The sequence below is a fragment of the Panthera onca genome, chromosome D4 (genome assembly GCF_046562875.1).
Source record: "Panthera onca isolate mPanOnc1 chromosome D4, mPanOnc1 haplotype 2, whole genome shotgun sequence".
Classification (NCBI taxonomy): domain Eukaryota; kingdom Metazoa; phylum Chordata; class Mammalia; order Carnivora; family Felidae; genus Panthera; species Panthera onca.
In genome coordinates this window covers 92,616,457-92,637,058 of record NC_138351.1, presented here as the reverse complement: position 1 = coordinate 92,637,058, position 20,602 = coordinate 92,616,457, and the positions used below count along the sequence as shown (strand labels likewise).

Genomic DNA, 20,602 nt, shown 5'->3' with positions numbered 1-20,602 from the left:
AGTGAGGGTCTAGCAGCCTGGGTTCCCATTCCTCTCTCTGCTGTGTGGCCCTGGGCCAGCCGCTTTCCTTCTCTGGGCCTGTCTCCCTTGCTGCCCGTTGAGGGGCAGGGGCTGCGAGGGTGGCATGACCGGGCAGCTGTGAAGTGCCCTGAGTCCCAGGCCGAGGTGTGCTCACGCAGGATTGATGCTGAGAGGGTCTGCAGGGGGGCGGCGTGGGGGGCGGGCGTTCTCAGTCTGCAGGCTCCAGCCAGAGCGGGTGTATCTGCCTGAGCCGGCCCCAGGACGCTCCAGGGCTGTGCTGCCCGGTGGCCAGGGGCCTCATGTGGCTATTCAAGCATAATTTTCAATGAATCAAAATGATATACAAGGGAACATTTGGGTTCTCAGTCACACCTGCCACATTTCAGCTACATGTGGCCGTGGCTGCGATACTGCACGGATAGAGAGCACTGGCTCATCGCAGCAGGTTCCCCCGGGCTGCGCTGCCCCCCGGGGCTGCGGTCCCAGACAGCACCAGCCTCACTGAGCGGTTGGGGGGGGGGGGGGGACACACACCCGATGGGCCGCAGCGGGCCCGGCCCCGGCTGGCTCTGCAAAGAGCAGCCGGATCGTCCCTCACGCTGCAGAAGGATTGGCCTCCCGGGCCCCCACCCCCACCCCGTGCAAAGCCTCAGCAGCGCCCCCCGTCGTGACCAGCAGAATGTTCCCACAGGTCCCCAAATGCCCCGCAGGGACAGGCTCCCCCGGCTGCCAATGGCTCTCCTGGTCCCCGGCCCCCGCCCCCCCGCCCCCCCATCCTGTCGTGCGGACAGAGAAACTGAGTCCCAAGGATCGCTGGTGCCCCCACCTTCTCTCCGCTCCGCTGCAGCGAAAGACAAAGCTTCTGATTACAAAGCACCCCCATTTAGTCCCCCTCTAGCCCTTGCGACACGCACTGAAAACCACCAACAGTCTCCCTGGGACACGCACCGTTCTATTTTCTCCACGCACACCCACCAGCCTCACGCACACACTCCACGTTTCCCTGATTTTTTGGGAGGTTCTGGGATGGAAGGCAGCCCGCTGTGTCCCGGGAGTCCCAGGCCAGAAACTTCGGTTTTTGTGGAAGATTCCTAACAGGGACTTGGGGAGCCTTCAAGGGAAGATTCTAGACTAGAATCCAGGAAGCTCTCCCTCTGATATTCGGAACTTCGGGGGGGGGGGGTGTGGTGGTCCCCTTGAAAACCTGACTTGAATGGGGTGAGGAAGCCGCCCTCGGCACATTTGCTCATAAACAGAGGAGGTTTGGACCCAGAACGGACTCGGAGCATCACAGTTGCCCCCGAGGTGGCCCCTCTGTCCCCCAGTCCCCGTGGTCCTGGGTCTCGCCACCCCCCCAACCTCCCCTCTCCTGCCTCTGGTCTGAGCTACTCATCCAGTCCTAGCTGTGGGGCAGGCCCTGGGGCTGGACCCTCAACAGAGCGTGGGGCCCTCCCGGCTTTCATGGGTGGGGGGAGGGTACAGACGGTCAACAGACAATAAGGAAGCGAACAATATGCAGATAGCAGTGAGCATCGAGTAGAGCGGGACGTGTGGGTGGCCATTAGGGACAGGCTTGTTGGGAAAGGAGAAAGTGACGCTAAAGTCCTGAAGGAGGTGAGGAGGGGAGTCCGAGAGAGCACAGGCCCCGAGGTGCAGTGCGGTGGGGAACAGGGGGGAGGCGGGCAAGGCTGAGCGGGGGTGGGGGGGGCAACGGGAAGTCGAGAGGCCAGGGAGGCTGCAGGGGGGAGGCAGTGGCCAGTGGAGGCCGGCGCAGTAACCAGGAGCCAGGTGGTAGCCGTGGGGGCGGGAGACGGGGTCAGGCTCCAGATGTGCCCAGAGGGGAGAGCCGAGGAGATTCACCGGCAAATGCTAGAAACTGAGTGAGACAGTGAGGGACACCAGGACTCGTTCAGAAGAACCAGGCCGGCAGCCCAGAAGCCTGATGCTGTGGCACACGCTGTCTTCCCACCCCTTGTCCTGTGCCCAGGTGCCCCTGGCCTCTTGCACATCCTCTCATGGTGGGTGTGGGGATGAGATGAGCACTCAGGCCCCATCCGGACTAGACGGTGCTCCCACCGGAGCAGGGAGGGTCCTCGGCAGGCAGGAGCCCCACCGGGGGTGTCCCCAAGCTGGGGCAGGGTGGGGAACATAAGGACCTTGCCCCCCCACCTCCCCCAAATGGCATGGCTGAGGCCCAGATGAGGCATGATCCCGGCCCTGGTCACACGGCAGGTCAGACCCACCCCAGGACCTTAGCACATGATGGGCTGCTTGTCCACAGTCACTCGGGGTGTGACTCTAGCGCCTCTCTTTCCCCAGCACGTCCGTTGTCCCTTATATCTGCCATGCTAGAGGGAGGAGGGCGCATGCCAGCTCCGGGCATGTGAGGCATCTGGGAATGGAGTGAGCTGGGAGTCACCCGGGCATTCTACTGCCAGGGCCATCGGTCCCCCCTGGGGAGGCGGGCACCTCCTCCCTGCCAGCTGGGCTCCTCCCCACTCACCCCTGGAAGACCAGAGGTGGAGGGCCAGCTGCCTGATGCACGTGCCGCTGCGGACCCGAGCCGTCTCCGGCAGCCCAGCACAGCCCAGCAAGACCGGCACATAAGCAGAGGCCTGCCCACCTGCCCTCCCGGGGGGACACTGCGCGCCCCCCCCCCCGGGGCCCCCTGAGCTCCAGGGACGGCTGGGGCCAGCACACAGGTTGAGTCTGAGGGCCCCTCTCCTCTCGACTCCCAGCCAAGCTCAGCCCAGAGTTCCTGAAAGGCGGTGCTCAGCCACCCTGAGGGCCATGGTGTCGTCGTCCAGTAAAACCTTCAAAAACAGGGCCACAGGTGTCTAGACCGGGGGTGAGAGAGGACTGATCCGGGGACACGCATGGGAACGCACGCACCCTGCCCTAAGCCACCGAGGCGGCACGCCCGGGGCTGTGGCCCCGCCTGGACCTTCCTGCGGCTGGCAGGAGAGCCTGGGAGGTGGCTCCCTGGCCTCTCCCACGTGGTGGCCCGATGCCCTCCCCGGAGGGGCCGGGTTATTTCCCCGCGGCAGAGACGCAAACGTACCAACAGCGAAGGCTCGAGTCAAAGCTCCTGTCTCTGAGCTCAGCCCCCGAGGCAGCGGTCAGATGGGAACCTGGATCGCCCCCCGCCCCTCACACTTAGCCTCCCCCTACCCAGGACAGGCTGTGGGGGGAACACGTATCCCGGCCCAATCCAGGGCTCTGGGGCCAAACCGCGGAGCCCGGGGAAGCAGGCCAGGCCTTCTGGGAAGCCGTCTCCCCTCCTCTCCACTTCTGGCCCCTCGGGGTCCACTGGGCTTCCCCCAGACTCTCTCACGCGGGAGCCAGGCCTGCGTGAGCCGGGAGGCTACAGGTCTCCGGGTCTCCTCTGCCGGAGGCGCGCAAAGCCCCAGAGGCCCAAGCTCCGCAGCCTGTGGTCTGGCGAGGGGGCCGAAGAGCTTTCCAAAGGCCATGTGAAACCCAAACATCTTCCCACGACTTTGACTTTATTAGCCTGACCTGTTCCAGCGCGGTCCACGGTGGGGCTGTGTACTACGTGAGCATCTGAAAGCAGCCAGGGCTCGCCAGGGACTGCCCCCTGCCCCAGCGACCGTGCGGCTTCCTGCGAGCGTCTGCGGGGACCCTGTCCTCCTTGTCCCCCGCACACCCGCCACCTTCTGCTCCCCAGAGAGTCAGGCACGCCGGGCAAGGCCGCATGGGCGGCCCCCGGGCTGCCCGGTGGGCGCCGAGATCCTGCTGGGGTGAGCCGGAGAGGTGACAGAGGAGGGACCGGGGACAGGGGCACGGGGCGGGACACACGCTTATCCTGGCCAGGAAGGCAAGGAGGAGGATCACACAGGCAGATGTTAGAGAGCTCTGAAGGCCCAGAGAAGGGGTGCGGGGGAGTCACCCCCTTTTAAGACCCTGTGCGAGGCCCTTCCCCGGGGCCACAAGTGGAGAGAGCAGGGAGGCGGGAGCCGCGTCGCAGTCACAAAGCAAGGACAGAGGCCACAAGGCAGGCGGGGTCTGTCGGATTCTCACCCGGCAACACGCCGCTCCTTCACGAACCTAGTGAACGACGTGCTCTTGGGGAAACTGAGGCAGGAGGTGGGGCTTCTGCATGGGCGAGGGAGGGCGCCGATGTGAGACCCACCCCTCCCACCCCCTGCTTCTGCTCACCTATTTCACCAGCTGGTGGTGCTCAGAACGCTTTCCCGTGTGAGAAACAGGTCAAGGCAGGAAGAATTTGCTTCCTGGATCCCCTCCTCTGCCAGCCTCTGGGGATCCGACCATCGTGCCCAACGGCCTGGCCGCAGGGATCCAGCCAAGCTGGCACCCCTGCTCTCTGCCTTTAAACTGCGCCCGAGGCAGACAGTACTAAACAATCCTCTGTCCCTAATTCCAGGTGGACCTGGAAACTCTCCAGCGGTGCTCTGCTCTGGACAGTCTGCTCGTCAGGCAGGCCCGGGGTACCAGGCGGATCCCTTTGCTTCCCTGCTTTTATACTGGGCTTACTAGGGGTTAACTACGCACCTTCTCAGAAGCTTCTAGAGGGCCACGTGGCACGCTCCCTGAGCCCAAGACCTTGCAGCTTTGTTTTGGGGGGTAGGGGTGGACTAGAGGCCAGCCTCTGGTCAGTGACCATAGGACAGGCCCTCTGGGTCTCCTGTCCGCTCGGGTGGTATCTGTTTGGGGGGCGAGCAGCTCTGCACTAGGAGGGCGGGGAGGCCCCTGCTCTGGCCGGGTCCGGTCCTGGGCCAGGGTGGCGGGCCCCGTGGGGAGGGTCAGCGAGGGACGGAGCAGGTCTCAGCCTCCTGATGCACCGAGGCTCCGCCCCGCGGGGGCGTCAGTAGATTCCCTTCACCCTCTTGTTGTCAGGGTCGAAGGGAGACTTCAGGTGAGCCCGGGCAGGGTAGGCCACCCCCATCCGCTCCAGAGCATAGTCACCACTCTTCACAAAGTCCAGCGAGACCTGTTGCAGAACACGAGGGGGTGTGGGTCACCCGTTACCTGGCGGGTGCTGGGCTCCTATCTACCTGCTTCCCGGAGGGCGGGCTCGGCCTCACCTGTTCCCTCTGGGCGAACCCATCTCTGCGCCACGGGCCCTCCTGTGAACCCAACAACCGCCCTGAGCCCGTAGGAGCCCTGACTTGGACTTGACCGCCTGGGGCCCCAGCAGAGCCGCGGGCTGGCAGCCAGCCCGTGGGGACACCTCCAGCTGCAGAAAGTGTGGATCCCTGCGAAACCGGGGAACGGGGAAAAGGACCGTGTGCCTAGACCCTGGGCACACTGGCTCCGCACGGGGATCCTGCCCTCTCAGTACAGGGGCCGCACCCAGGGCCGGCCGCGGGCAAGGCACCGTGGGCTCTGCTCCTAGAGATCTCTTCTCTCCCAGCGATGCAGGACAGGCAGCCCGGGTCCCAGGACCCCCAGAGGCCCAGGGTGGGAGCCCCCTGCCCAGGCCTACATGCCAGGCCCGGCACGTCCCTGGCACCCCTGCCTGGGCTGGTCTGACTCACACCCGCCTCCTCCCTGCTCATTCTTCCAAGTGGATCTCCCTCTGGGGCCTCTGCTGGCCGCACGTGGGGGGAGCTGCAGCCTGGGGTCCTCCGAGTGTCTAAGGCTGAGGCTGGAAAGCTCAGCCCCGGCTGGGTGAGCATCTCGGCCCCCACGGCCAGAGCCTTTCAGCGCCTCAGTTTCCCGGCTGCCACGGGGCTGGTGCAGACCTCCAGGGAGCAAGGCAAGCGGGCCCGGCCACAAAGGTGCTACGGCGGTGAGCTCCTCCCCCTCCTCGCTCGCGTCACGGCGTCCAGCCCAAGCCACTGACACCCTCGTGAGCAGCCAGCCAGTCTGGCAAGTGCTTCGAGCCCCCTCCCCGGGCTCTGACCCCTGCAGGCCCTCAACGGGCCCTTTCTCTGCCTCCGCGCCCCCTGCCGATGTGCAGGGAGGAGCCGGGCTCAGTGCGGGTCACTGGGGTTTACAAATGGTCACGTGGCAAAACGTGTCTATGGCTGCACGTGTCCGTACGCGCGTACACGTGTGCGTACATGCGTGTGCAGGCACACGTGGGACGAGGAAAGAGAGGAGAGGAATGCGCTCTTGGGAGGATGAGGTCCAGGCCTCTGCTCTCCCTGGCGCCCACCCCAGCCTCGAGGTTTGGGTCTCTGGCTCCAGGAGCAGAGGGCGTTAGCCCTGGCCCAGAGCCTCTTTCTGACCAAGAGAAGCCTGGAGCTCCCAAAGTCGGATTTTTTCAGAGAGAAAATACAGAAATAGCCACTGACCCCGCCAGAGACGCGGCCCCATCAACCGTGACCTCGCCGCGCCCGGTCGCCCAGGTCCAGCATGGCGCAGGGGTGCAGGCGGCACGGGGCGCTGACAGGGAGCCGGACGGGGAGCCGAGCTTCCCTGGGCAGAGCCAGGGTGGGGGGTGGGGCGGACTCACCGACTGGCCGCTGGGGTCCCGGATGTAGCCGTAGGCGAGAGTCTTGTCAACGGCAAACCCAAAGTCAGCCCTCCGGACGTGGCCTACCACCTGGCCGTTTCTCCAGATGGCCTCCAGGCCAAACATGGGCACTTTTCTGGAAGAAGCAAGAGAGAGCTGGGGCCCCGGAGCCCCCAGTGGGGAGACCCGCGCCCTGGGGCCCGGAGCCATCCCAGTGCCTGGCCCCCAGGTCGCCAGGCACAGCGCCCAAGCGGATGCCCGAACGAGAACAGACGACTGCCGGGCCCTGACTTCTGCGTCTGCAGGGACAGACCCCAGGTATTTGGGAAAGGCCCGCCTTTTAACTTGCTTTTCCTTGACTTCTGAATAATTGAAAGCCTTATGCCCCCGAAGCTTGTTTTACTGTGGTTCTTTCTCCACAGAACGCTGCGTTATCTATCAAAACGACTTTTCTTTAGTATGAATGCAGACTATAACATTTCTGAAAATTCAGAAGAGAAAACGCAGAGATTAGACTACAATCACAGATGCTCCAGCGCCCGGAAGTGCCTGGCATATTTAGTGCAAATCTCTGCAGACTCGTGCCTCTGGGTGTTGGGTCTGTGTCTGTGGAGAGCCTGACGGGTGCCCGGGGCCGGCCGCCCCCCAGGAGAGGGTGGCGCAGCAGTGCGGATCCTGCCCTGGGCAAAGGCGTGGGGACGAGGCGCGGGGGCCTCTGGCTCTGGGCCCCGAGTGAATGAGGGAAGAGGGTGGGACAGACGGCGGTTCCGCGACAAATCCCTGCCCTTTCGTCCCACCCTGTCCTGTGGGGCACATGCTGTTTGCACGTGAGGCAACAGGCCGGGGTAGGGGGCATCCTGGCCGTGCCCTTCCTCGGGACCGGAACCGCCCTGGCTGCCTTGGTGGCCCTGCAGAGAACACCCGAGTGGGGCCGGAGGGCTGTGGCGGGTGCATCGGAGGCTCCCGGAGGCAGACAGACATCAGGCCGCAGGTGCTTCCCGGGGGGCCAGGTGGCACAGGGGCTCCGCAGGGCTCTGCTCCGTCTATACCCCCAAACTGGAGCCTGGGCTGCTCCCCAGCAGGTGGACAAGCGGCGTGCGGGGGGGCCGGTCTGACCGGAGCCCGGGGAGAAGCAGCAGGGCGATGACAAGCCACAGCTCGGCTCCCCCTCTGCCCCCCCTCGTGTCTCCTGACACTTCTGTTGACGGCTCCAGAAATCCGGGAGAATGGCCGCGTTCGTGGGAGCCTGTCAGCCGCAAATCAGCAAAGTCGAGCCGCCGTCCTGGAGACCGTGGCTACCCAGGTTCCCGCGAAGACACCAGCCTGGGACTGTCATTTCAGAGTCACTCCGCCCAGGTGGAATCCTGGGACAGCACGGGCCAGATCCCGAGGACATAACTGAGCCACCTGCTCAAAGCCCCCTCCCCACTTCGGGGGCAAGTGAAGGGGTCGGGTCCCCGGAACGGGCTCTCCTTCTTGCGGCTGGGTTACCCTGTCCCTTGGCACCCCAGGTCTCCAGGCCGCGGCCTGGCCTTCCCTCCACCATCTGTCGTGGGAGGGATTTAACCGGAACATGGTGAGAAGTCACCACACGGTGACTGGGAAGCTGGGCCCTCAGCCCGGGGTCACCCACGGGAGGTGGCCTGGCGGCACCTTTGTCTTTCAAAAGCTGTGTGTGAGCAGGGTGTGTCCCATCCCCCCCGGGTCCCCTCAGGCCCTGCTGACCCCGTCCTACTGGACGGACAGACGGACAGACGCAGGACCACGGGCCACTCACTCGTCCACCGTGAAGCACACCAGACGTCGGCGGAGGCCCTCGGCCCGCTGCTTCTCCAGGGCCTCCCGCCCCAGGAAGGGGACCGCTGACTTGAGCTTACAGGTGAAGGCCAAGCCCGCCTCCAGGGGGCTGTCGTCGGGGCGCAGGTCGGCGTGCCAGTGCCGGTAGCCTGCGGGGAGGACATCCTGGGGTCGGTGCCCAGCAGACGTGGGGGGCCGGCTCCTCCTGCACCTGCAGAAGGTCCCCTGGGCGAGGCCCCGGGAGCAGATGCCCCTTCCAGCCTCTGCCCTGCCGGTGAGCTGTCAGGGAGGGACCCGAGCAGCCCTGCCCTCACATCCTTCCAACCCCCTGGGGAAACCCAGGCACCCAGTCCAAATCCAGCTCCGGTCCCGCCCCCCCAAGGCTGGGCAAGCACCCCTCCCCCTCGCCCTCCAAGTGCTGCTGTCAGGGACCCCAGCCCCGGCCCCAGGCCTGCGTGGAAGCCACGGTCTGTGGGCAGTGCAGGGGTTGGTGGGGGGAAGGCTGGGGAGGCCGACAGAAAGGGGCAGGCGGGAAGGGGAGTGGGGCAGGGAAGAAGCACAGGGGCCGACACCCCCCGCCCCCCACCCCCGCCTGCAGCGTGGCTCCGGGCAGCCCAGGGGCGCCCTGTGGGCCCCACACACACCTTTCTCGATGCTCAGGGAGTCGATGGCCCGGTACCCGGCGTTGACGAGGCCGTGCTTGGTGCCTGCGGCCATCACAGCCCGGTACACGGGCACACAGGCTGGCTTGGGCACATGAAGCTCCCAGCCCAGCTCCCCCACGAAGGAGAGCCTCATGGCCCGCACCTGGGGGCACAGGCACGACTCAGACCCAGGCTAGGGTCAGGCGACCCAGGTCCAGTGCCTTCTGTCACCATTCTCACTGGCTGGCCCCGGCCCTGGCCGCCCAGCACCCAGGGATGGGGTCTCCAAGGACAGAGCTCCAGACTGCTCTGGAAATCTCTAGGGGGAAAGAGGGGTGTCAGCGCTGGGAGCAGGAGAAAGCGGACACACGGTTCCCAGGCCTCACTCTTCTAAGTCACTGTGCACGTGTCCCGGGGCAGCCGTACCGAATGGCCACAGACCGGGGACTTAGAGGAGCAGAAGTGTGTTCTCTCCCCGTTCTGGAGGCTTGAGGCCCCAAATCAAGGTGGCAGCACTCTGTGCTCCCCCCAGAAGCTCTGGGGGAGGGTCCTTCCTGCCTCCTCCAGCCACAGGTGCTTCCTGGGCTTGTGGTCACATCCCTCCAGTCTCTGTGTCACACGGCTTCTCCTCTGTGTCTTCTCTACTTTGGTCTCTTATCAGGACACTTGTCACTGGAGCCAAGATCCACCCTGGTCCTGGACGATCCTGTCTTAAGATTCTTACCTGAGTCACAACGTCAAAGACACTACGTCTCACTGAGGCCACACTCGGGTTCTGGGCGGGGGGCTAGGACACAGCCACCTATTTGGAGGCCACCATTCGGTCACCACGGCGACCTTTGGCAAGTCTTCTGGCCTCCCTCTGGCCTCCCTTTGGCCTCCCTCTGGCCTCAGTTTCGCCATCTGTAAATGGGATCAGGAGCCCGGCTCTGTCTGTTTTAAGAAGCTCTGAGGTCTGGGGCGCCTGGGGGGCTCCGTCGGTTAAGCACCCGACTTCGGCTCGGGTCATGATCTCACGGTTTGTGAGTTCAAGCCCCGCGTCGGGCTCTGTGCTGACCGCTCGGAGCCTGGAGCCTGATTCGGATTCTGTGTCTCCCTCTTTTCTGTGTCCCTCCCCAGCTTGCACTCTGTCTCTCTCTGTCTCTCTCTGTCTCTCTCTCTTTCAAAAATAAACACCAATCAATCAATCAATCAATCACTTAAAAATAAAAAAGAAGCTCTGAGGTCTGTCTGTGAGGGGGAGTTGCTGGGAGGTCGGTGGCCCAGCTCAGGGGTCACCGTGGCTGCACCCGATGGGTTCTGACACATCAAGAGGGGAAGCAGACAGGTGCTGAGTCGGCACTGTGATTGCTCCCCGGCCTGGTCAGCCTTGGCCAGATGCTGGGCTCTGAAGACACACACAGACTCTGCCCGCGCCCCCCCCCCCCCCCCGCCCCGGCCTGGAGTCTTAGAAGGCCAGAGCCAGAAGCACAAGCCAGTTCTCTGGCAACCACGCTCAGGGTGGGCAAGTGTTGGGCAGGAAGGTGCCTGCCTGGGAGGGCCCGGCCCGGCTGGCAGGTGACAGAGCTTCCCGCTGCGGACAGGCCTTCCCGGAGAGCAGGGGCCAGGACACCGAGCTGGAGCAGGTGCGCAGGGGAGGACAGAGAGAGAGGGGCATACAGTGGGGTCGAAAGGACCTTTGTGAGGACCACTTCAGTGACAGCTGGGCCCCAGGGGCCAGCAAGGGACTGTGCGTCCCCAACGCCCCGGAGAGGACAGTGCTGCTGACACAGTGTTCCCTGGGCTACGTTCTGCACACACATCCCGTCACTGGAGCACTTCTCCCACATGGTGGCAGAGACCCATGTAAATAACATCCAGGGGATGATGCAAAAACGGAGGCCCAGAGGCGCCACGCATCTCTGATGGGGCAGCTGGCCTCTGGGTACCAGGCTGGCGGCTGTGTGGGGGCCACAGCCAGCAGCGGGCAGCACCCTGCCCGCTGGCCCGTGACCTGTCCTGTATGGTTGGTTTGCTTACTGGTCATTTACCACCCAGCCACAGTGCCTGCTTCCTGGCCTTCGGGCAAATCCTCGAGTCCACGGTGTCCCCGGGGGTAAGGCCTGAGCTCGCAGCTCCAGGACCGTCCTTGTCACAAGAGGGACATGGAAAGTACAGCAAAGTGCAGAGCTCACGGGGAGGAAGGAGCCTACCCCATCGCTGCCGCGAGCCTGTGCGGCTCCGACTGGATTACTGTCTACACAGGAGGGGGCGGAGGCCACTGTCCCGAGCACAGACCCAGCTCCTTACAAACCTGACACTTTAATCACATTGCTGCCGAGGGGTTGGGTTCTGAAAGCTCTGGAAACAGTGAACATTTGCTCTGAGTTGCCATTTGCCCAGGCCTCTCAAAAAACTCAAAATCGACACAGAAAATGTACTGTTGACATTTCCCTGCTTCCCTAGTGCAAGCCGTGGGCCCCTGACAAAGATTGCCTGTCAGCGGGGTTCTAATTTTAGACAGCCCACGGAGGAGCTTGGGGCTCAAAGCCAATCTCATTTTGAAATAGGAAAAATCATTTTTAAAGCTCCCCCATTAATGGCCCAGGTTCGTGTCAGACACACACGGTCCCAGTTAAGTGAGAGGGTCAGGCCCTGGGGCTCCGTGATTTCATCGGTGGAAAGCCTCTTCCCAGCCTCTTCCACGGCTCCCAGGAACCCCACCCCCACCCCCCGCCCCACTCCCCGGGCCAGGGGTCGGCTGCCTGGCTCTCTACTGCACCCCTGTGCACAGGTTCAGCACACGGTAGGTGCTAAATAAATACTTCCCAAACGATGGAGTAAAACAGGGGCAGATGGACCTCTGCTCCTGGCAAATTGAGGGAGTTTGGGGAAGCCCAGGTGCATTTCTAAGTTCACAGAATTGCTGGTTTTCAAGACATCTTCATTTGTTTCCACTGAAGCCGTGGATTTGGGGGGGTGGGTGCTCATTTCTTCCGAGCAGGGACACACAATAAAGAGGAAAAGCTAAAAATGAGGATATCTGGATCATGGGCTCTGGTCAGCCTCTCCTCCCTGCCTCAGTGCCCCCATCTGATAGATGGGAGAGGACAGTGCTTCTGATCATCAAGTTCAGGGGAAGCATGGTGCCTGGGACACAGTCATCTGCCAGCAAAGACTGGGTTGGACTGACTTCAAAAGCAAGCCCCAAACCGAGGCAAAGCCCCTTGCAAAACAGAGCCCCACTCTCTTACAGGAGCCACAGGCCCTGGATGAAGTCACAAAATCATGGAAGGTCATCAGGAAGGACCTTAAATCAGGACCCTTCTCTCACCCTAAAGGCCCCCCAAGATACTGTTGGAATTAATAAACACAGGCTCAAAAACCAACACACAAAAATCAATGGGGTTTTTATACCTCAGCAATGAACAATCCAAAAAGGAAATTTTTAAAAAACCCCATTTATAATAGTATCAAAAAGAACAACATACTTAAAAAGAAACCTAACTATGGAGGGAAAAGACACCTACACTGAAGTCTACCAAACTTTGCCGAAAGAAACGAAAAAAGGTATGAATAAATGGGAAGACATCCCATGTTCATGGATTGGAACACAATATCATTATGATATCAATACCGCCCAACGCGATGTGCAGATTCAGTGTTTTCCTGTCAAAATCCCAGCGAGGCTTTTTGCAGAAATAGAAAAATCCATCCTAGCATTCATACGGAATCTCAAGGGACCTCAAACAGCCAAAGCAATCTTGAAAATGAGTAAGGCCGCAAAACTTGCGGTTCCTGATCCCAAAACTAACTACAAAGCTCCCATAATCGAAAAGCGTGTGGTACTGGCATAAAATCAGACAAACCAACCGATGGCATAGAAAAGTGGGCCCAGAAATAAACCTTCACGTGTGTGGCCAAACGATCTCCAGCAAGGCTGCCAAGACCACTCAACGGGGAAGGGACAGTCTCTTCAACAAACGTGTTGGGAAAACTGGACCTTCACATGCGGAAGAATGAAGCCGCATCTGCGCCACATACAAACATTAACTCAAAATGGATTAAAGACCTCACTGTACGTCTTAGGACTGTAAAACTCCCAGGAGAAACGGGGGAAAGTTTCATGACATTGGACTTGGCAATGCTTTCTTCCACACGACACCAAAGGCACAGGTAACAAAAAGCAAAATTAGGCAAATGGGGCTACGTCAAACACGAAAATTTCTGTGCATCGAAGGAAACAGCCAACAGTGAAAAGGCAACCTACAGAGTGGGAGGAAATATTTACAAACCATGTATCTAATAAGGGCTTAATATCAAGAATACATAAAGAACCCCTACAACTCAACACCAACAAAACAACCCGACTGAGAAATGAGGAAAGGATAAACAGAACTGGGGTCTATCCACACAATGGAATATTATCATCCAATAAAAGGAAGGAGATTTTGACACCTGCTACAACACGGATGAACCTTGAGGCCATCGTGCTAAGTGAGATAAGCCAGACACAAAAAGGCAAGTCCTATATGATTCCACTTCCATGGAATTAAACTAGTCACACTCATAGAGACGGGAGGTAGCTGGTGGTTACCAGCAGCTGGGGACAGGGCAAATGGGGGTTGTTGTTTAATTGATATGGAGTTTCAGTTTTGCCAGATGAAAAAGTCCTGGAAATCTGTTGCCCAACAACGTGAATCCAGTTAATACTACTGAACTACATGCTTTAAAAAGGTTCAAGTGGTAAGAACAGAACAAACACCCTTTTCTCCATGGACGGGCGCCTAACGCCCAGGGAGACTGGGTGACTACTTTCTTAACGTTTTGGGTGCCAGGAGCAAGGGAAGGGCAGCAGACGCTCGTGCTGACAGCGGTCCATGACGGGCCAGCCACCCACAGAAGCGGCGGGCACCACGGTGGCCGAGAGCGCGAGCTCGGGTTTAAATCCGAGTCCCCAGGGGCGCCTGGGCGGCTCGGTCAGTCGAACGTCCGACTCTTGATTTCCGCTCAGGTCGTGATCTCACAGTTCGTGGGATTGAGCCCTGCGTTGGGCAAAGCATGGAGGTTGGCTTAAGATTCTTTCCCTCGTCCTCTCTCTCTCTCTCTCTCTCCCCCCCTGCTCCTCCCCCCTCAAAAAAAATAAACTTTTAAAAATAAAAATAAAAAAAATAAATAAGTAAATAAAAAGTCCCCTGGTGACTGATGTCCCTCTGAGTCTCTTCTGCAAGCCCAGGATGATGACAGTATGTCCTTCATTGGGGCACCTGGGAGGAGGGCTCAGTGGGTTAAGGGTTCAACTTTGGCTCAGGTCACCATCTGTCGGTTCGTGGGTTCGAGCCCCGCGACGGGCCCTGTGCTGACACCTCAGAGCCTGGAACCTGCTTTGGATTCTGTGGCTCCCCCTCTCCCTCTCCCTCTCTCTCTCTCTCAAAAATAAATAAACATTAAAAAATTAAAAAAAATAAAAACCCGTATGTCCTTCACAGGCTCACGGGAGCGCTCAACAGAATCATCCCCATAAAGCCCCAGGCAGGGTGCTCACCACGGGGGAAGTGGTGTTACCGGCCCGAATAAGGAAGCGGGGACTCAGGGGGAGTTTGGTCGCTCGCCCCAGGCCCGCTGATGTCCCGGGAAATGTTTGATAATCATCTCCCGGGGTGGGGTGGGGGGGTGTTCTGCAGCACTGACCACTTTCCGTGGTGTAAGTGCTCCTCCCGCTGCTGGTGATTTCACTGTGGCTCACTAGTCTTCCTACAGATTTCACCGCGGCTCTCCCGCTGGCACCAGCCCGCCCAGTACTCGGGGGAGGCCTCGCAACTGGGAAGCGGGCAGCACGGGGGGGGGGGGGCCCCGCCAGGGTTTCCAAGTGGAGAGCCCGTGCGGGTGCCGTGAGATCCACACTCCCTGCCCTGACGGACTCACTCGAAGATTGTTGGGTGCTTGGGTTCTAGCAAGACATGATCCAGGAGCTTGCCTCCATATTGGTGCCTCAGGGCGCTCCTGCCGGCTTTCCGTGGACGGGACGGGAGTCCGGGGAGGTGCCGGGCCGCCGCCTCGGCTCAGATCAAAGGCCACGCAGGGGCCCCCGGGCAGGGGAGGCCACGTGGCTCCCGTGGGATGCCCTGGACACGTGCGTCACCAGAACAAGCCCGGAGTGTGCCTTTCCGGGTAAATATCGCAGGAGGGCTCCGGCAGCTGGGCCCCCGGACTCAGGCCAGCACGTCCAACCTTTTCAGATCACATTAGCTCATGGCAGTCTTCCAAGTTTCCAGGCGTTTGGTTGTGTAACAGCACCCCCAACACACCACGCACATCCTCCCAACTCAGCCATCTCTTACATAAATGAGGATTCCCAGGGACCCTGGAGGCAGGGGGTGGGCAGAGATCAGAGCACGGGCGGCCCTCTGCAGGGGCCTGGCGTCCTGAACCCACAGGAAAAGGGGAGAAAATGTTGGCGATAGGTTCAAGGATCTTCATTTTTCAACCTCCCTGGAGGCTCCCAAGACATCCTCGATTCTAATAATGATCTGCAGGGGGGATGTGCAATTTCCCCCAGTGGTCTGGTCCAGAAGGCTGGGTGTGCAGTGGCTATGGTGGCTCTGGGGAAGGTGATTGTGGTAACAAAGATAGTGGTGATGGCAGGAGTTGGGCATGGTGAAGGGGGTGGGGGTGGGGGGGTGGGAGAGGATGTTTGCAAACCAATTTCCAAGAATAAGAATAAATAAAAGGTACGATGCTCAAATCACACGTCAAAAACTTGACCTTCGGGGCGCCCGGGTGGCTCAGTTAAGCGTCCGACTCTTCATTTCGGCTCAGGTCACGATCTCACGGTTTGTGAGTTCGAGCCCCACATCGGGCTCCGCACTGACAGTGTGGAGCCTGCTTGGGATTCTCTCTCTCCCTCTCTCTCTGCCCGCCTCCCCACCCCACCCCCCCATGTGCACGCTCTCTCTCAAAATCGATCAGTCAACAACAACAACAAAGTCAACCACAAGTCAACAACAAGTTGACCCTTTCTGAGGATCTGAAAACTTGACCCTTTCCGAGGATCTGAAAAGCTCCACAGAAGCTGTCCGACCCTCGGGGTCCTTCTTCCAGGCCCCCGGAAGGCCGGATGCGCCACCGACCCTACCCCCTGCGCTCCTTAGCGGAAAGCACACCTCACCAGCCAGCCGCCCCTGGAACCGCAGATTTCAAGTCACCCTGGATAGTCCCTGAGCTGTCTACACCACAGAGCACAGTAGAGCGAGAACACCACTCACTGCCTGTAGAGAAAGGACGGAGCCCTACCCCAGGGGAGCTTCCAGAACCTCTGAAGCTCACGCCCCGGACGCCATCCAGACGTGTCTTCACCTCACGCTTTCACGGCAAGAAGACACCCGGTCCCCCAGGGGGTGCCTTGAACAGTGGCTGTGGCCACACGGCGGCTTTCTCCACCACACCCACGGGACCCGCCCCCCGCCCCCCTGGCTTCCCAGAGCCACGGACGAATCTGGGCATGTTGTGCGAAGCGACTTCTTAGGCAGCCGCTAAAACCCCACTGTCAAATGAATACAGGCTCTGTGAAGCTACGGGCAGCTCTGTATGAAGGCCCGAGCCCCCGACTGTCCGCGTAACACGTGCAGGTGGGAGAACATTCCATCCCGAGCTAATCGGATCCCAACACTGCCATGGCGAGCCCTTCACACCATCGGGAGGAGAAATCCAATTTCCTTTTGACCTGAAATTAATTTTCAGAAGACAATCACTTTATCACTGGGCCTCGTGACGGGCCTCGTGATGAGCTTCCCGAGGGGGCCCCCCGTCCTCGGCCGAGGCGCCAGGAACACCACGTCTCCCCCGGTAACCACGCTGGGAGAGTGCTTCCCACTGGGACCCTCGCTGGCCTCGAGGCCAACATGTGAAGGCAAGGACATCTGGTCAGTTTCCTGCCAAGGAGACGCTTCCCTCCTCCCTGCCCTTCCTCTAGGAATGCGAGGCTCAGGGAAGCTGGGGGCCCGAGTTCTTGGGGAGTTGTTGCAAAACCAGGACGCGGCTCAGCCGGGGTCGTCGACCCGTCTGTCGGCCGTGAGTGTGGGTCACGGCGGGCGGTGGCAGGGTCCCGATCACCGCCCTGGACCCCGGCTGCGGTCGGGGCTCCGGCCCCCAACATTCCGCACATTGTGACCAGGAGGCCTTGCCGGCTACACATTCCTCTTCTGCATCTGGTTGGCTAGAACCCAATTACCTCCCGTACAACTTGGCCCGGCCCACGCTCTGGCCCAGCACCTCTTCACGCGGAGGGATATGGCGTCAGTACGTGCTGAAGCCAGGGCAAGATATTATTTGGGAGAATATGAAATCCCCCTGGATTCAGACAGAGTTCAGGCTGTCTGGACAGACTTGCAGGGCAGCCCAGAAAGGATTTTAGACACCGTCCAGGCTTCGTGCTACAGGTGGGGAAACCGAGGCCAGGAGAGGTGGTCCCAGAAGGCCGGGGCAAGACTAGAGGCTCCTAGCTCTGTTGAGCACTGGGGTGACTTTGTTCCCGAACCCTCGGGTTCTGTGCTGACCCAGCTCCCGCCCCTCCCTCCCCCCCCCCCACACCCCCTGCCTGTGAGGCCACCACGGGGCCGAGGGCAGCTCAGGTCCCGCAGCCTGAGGCCCGGCCAGCGGTTGACTTCCCCACTCCCCTTCCTGGACAGTGAATGGGGAGGCCATTGCACCCTAGGCTTGGACCATCCTGGAACAGAGGGCCTGGGCCATTCTGAGGTCAGCAAACCCCGTCACATCACCACTAAGGAAGCTCAGCCTTTGCTCCGTGTGGCCTCCATCGCCCCAGGGAGGGGATACCCGGAGGTGGGATTTCGGCACGTCTGGGGCCCCAGCTGGGCACCAACCTACCCCACCCTCGTCGCACCCGTCGAATGTTCTTGCCCCGTTTCTGTCATGTCTAGGAGCGGGCCCACCAGGCCCCCTGGGGGACTCCCAGCCCCTAGGGCAGGATGGGGTCCTCCCAGTAGGCCACAGGGCAGGCTGCAGTGACCTCACCTCCAGGCTGTTTGACGTGACCTCCAGAGCAGCAGGGAGGAGGAGGGACCAGAAGAGGGCTGTGTGACACAGCCAGGCGCCAGGCAGACTCTGGGCTCTGCACTCGCCCAACTGCCCAGCCCCCTAAAGGCCCCGAGCATCCAAGGACACACACACACACACACACATACACACACACACACGAGTGACCCCGCAGGACATTAAATCCGTGTGTTTGGAGATTGGCCGCTCTTCCTAAGGAGTGAGGCAGCGTCCCCCCGCCCTGGGCGCTGGCTGTCACGTCCCCTGTAGGAGCTGCCATGCGCTTCTAGCCAGGCAGTGGACAGAAAGAAGCCTGTGCTGGTCACCCCCAGGGTGTGGGCTCCTTTCGTCCTGCCAAGGGGGGCAGGGGGCCGTGGGATGAGGGACCCCTGTCCCGGGGCCGGGCCCCTCCCCAGCTGAGAGGCCCGAGTCCCCTTGTCTTCCCTCGCTTGCCCTGCCACAACTCCATTCTCCCTCCTGGGAACCTGCTCCTGGGACCTTCCTCGCTGCCTGGGGAGTGACCAGGCCCTGTCTCCAATGCAGGCGGGGCTGTGCTGCCCAGTCCTTTCTGCCCCCACCCCCTCCCCAGCTAGGCTGCGAGCCAGGCTGTGGAGGAGGGAGGGGCGCATCCCAGGGCCTCTGGGTCCGGCTTACGGCCCGGCACCAGTGAGGGGGTTGCTCCCAGCCAACAAGTCCGGAATTAATTCTAGAGCCAGGTGGGGGCGCAGGGGCTGGGTGGTAGAGGGCAGAGGTGCGGGGAGCAAGGTCAGCATCGGGACTAGATCCTGCGGTTTGGTCAGGACTCAGAGGAGAACCCGAATTGGCCAGTGTGAGCTGAGGATGCCAGCCTCTCGCAGGCGGGACCCGGCCTGGCAAGCTCTGAACTTTTGCGCCCCTCCCACCAGAGGCCTAGGACAGCGCGGGGCACGGGGAGGAGACAGAAGCTACCAAAGGAGCCCACCACGGAATGACCCAGCGGGCCCGGACTGTGTACCTGGGACGCCTCTGGGTCTGGGTCTGGTTCCGGTTCTGAGGGACCTGCCTTAAGTCAACGATCAGAGTCCTAAAAGGGCCACCGTCAAGGGGAGCTCATCCCCAGGCTGTTCCCAAGCACGACGTTGCTCAAGGAGCCGAGAGACGACCACAGGGGTTTTCAAAGTGGCTCCTGGAGAATGTTTAAAGGAACTGGAAAACTGTCACCACCGTCATCAGAGAAGAAAGCTGCGCGCACACGCTGTCTTCTGTTTTAAACCTTACAGATGCGGGTCGGGGAAAGCAGACGCGATGTCAACCTGTTGACCTCGGCTCTGCCGGGGGCAGAGTCACAGGGACCTCCGTGTCCTTGCTCTTGGTTTACAAATGTCCCCAGTATTTACAGTGAGACGCGGTGCCCACCATCCCCTCAGCCAGACTCCGGCAGGCGGGCTCTGGGCTGGCACCTCGTGCGAGGCCCCTGCTCACGCACCAGCCACCCCCGGGCCAAGGGCGGAGGGAAGACACTCAGGTCCAAGGTCACACTCAAAGGGGTCACGCTAGAAGGGAGCTCTGCCTCCAGGCCCCTCCTTCTTAACCACCACACCGAACATTCATTCATAAAGTAATAAAACACTTTTTGACAAAACCAGGAGGTCAGTTCCAGAGGAGACAGTGAGAAGCCGCCCCATCGGTGTCCTGTGCCTGGACCCGGGCATCCCATGACATCCTCACCTTGGGTCTGGCCTCTGTGACCCTAGGGAGGGGTGTCATCCCGGAGTCTGGCCCAAGACCTGACCCAGCCCGGCTCCCCGGCCCTGCCGGCCAAAGTGCAGCCACACGGCCACGGGCCAGACCTAGGGAGGCAGCCAGGGCTGAGAAGGGCCGGCCCCCGGGGCGGGAGACGGCTGAAGTACACTGGCCAAGAACAAGCCCCAGGTGCCTCGTTGGAGCGGCCCGGGCTGGGAAGGGAAGTGCTCCCACCTGGTGCTCTCCCCCACTCCCCCACCCCAGCCACACGCGGGCCGAGCGGACACCAAGCCTCTCAACTCCCCTTCACACCTCCACGAGCCAGAACCCAATCCCAGATGGGGCTGGACGCTGCATGGACCCCATGGGGGCCCACAGCCCAGCTGCCATCGAGGCCCGCTGGACGCCTGCCGGGGCCTGGGTCGAGCTGTGCCGCTTTCTCAAAGCACCCACCCTCTCTGGTCCTGGCAAGCAGCTCTGCACAAAGGAGGCAGGAAGCAAGCTAGACAGAGTAGACAGAGACCCCTCCCCCCCAGCTTCCTGTCCCTCAGCTCCGCCTCCGGGGAGTGAAGGTCGGTGCTCCCCTGCTCTGCACACCAGCCTTTGTCCCCATCCTCTCTCTGGCGGCCTCCTCAGGACCCAGTGCTAACAGGACCCAGCTTGGGCCCCGAACTCCAGCCCCTCTGCAGGCCAGGATCCCACTCTTCCACGACCCGGACGAACATGGAGGCAGAGGGAAGGGAGAGGTGCACCCCCCGCCCGGCTGTCCATCCACCCCCACCCCACCCCCCAGCCCCCGCCTGACGGCCCTGTCCGTTTCGTGGACGCGTATCTGTGTGCTTTAATGCTTCACTAGCTGAGGGCCGGGGGCGCTCTGCCCAACCTCTCTGAGCTCAGTTCCCTACATCATGAGCTGCCGTAGGGCCTGGGCCAGCGCACCTGGCCG

General features: G+C 61.3%; 1 protein-coding gene across 5 annotated transcripts in view; it reads right to left on the bottom strand.

Moving 5' to 3' along the window:
• Positions 1–3,507: 3,507 nt before the first annotated feature.
• The window catches only part of SARDH (sarcosine dehydrogenase), a 62,109-nt gene continuing 45,014 nt past the window's right edge, over positions 3,508–20,602 (bottom strand). For all 5 annotated transcript variants that reach the window (XM_081790978.1, XM_081790977.1, XM_081790980.1 and 2 more), the window contains 4 exons: positions 8,902–9,064; positions 8,238–8,406; positions 6,461–6,596; positions 3,508–4,990 (listed from right to left, as the gene is read on the bottom strand). In XM_081790978.1, the coding sequence (XP_081647104.1) occupies positions 4,865–4,990; positions 6,461–6,596; positions 8,238–8,406; positions 8,902–9,064 (594 nt within the window). In that variant the 3' untranslated portion in view covers positions 3,508–4,864. The remainder of the gene's footprint in view (positions 4,991–6,460; positions 6,597–8,237; positions 8,407–8,901; positions 9,065–20,602) is intronic.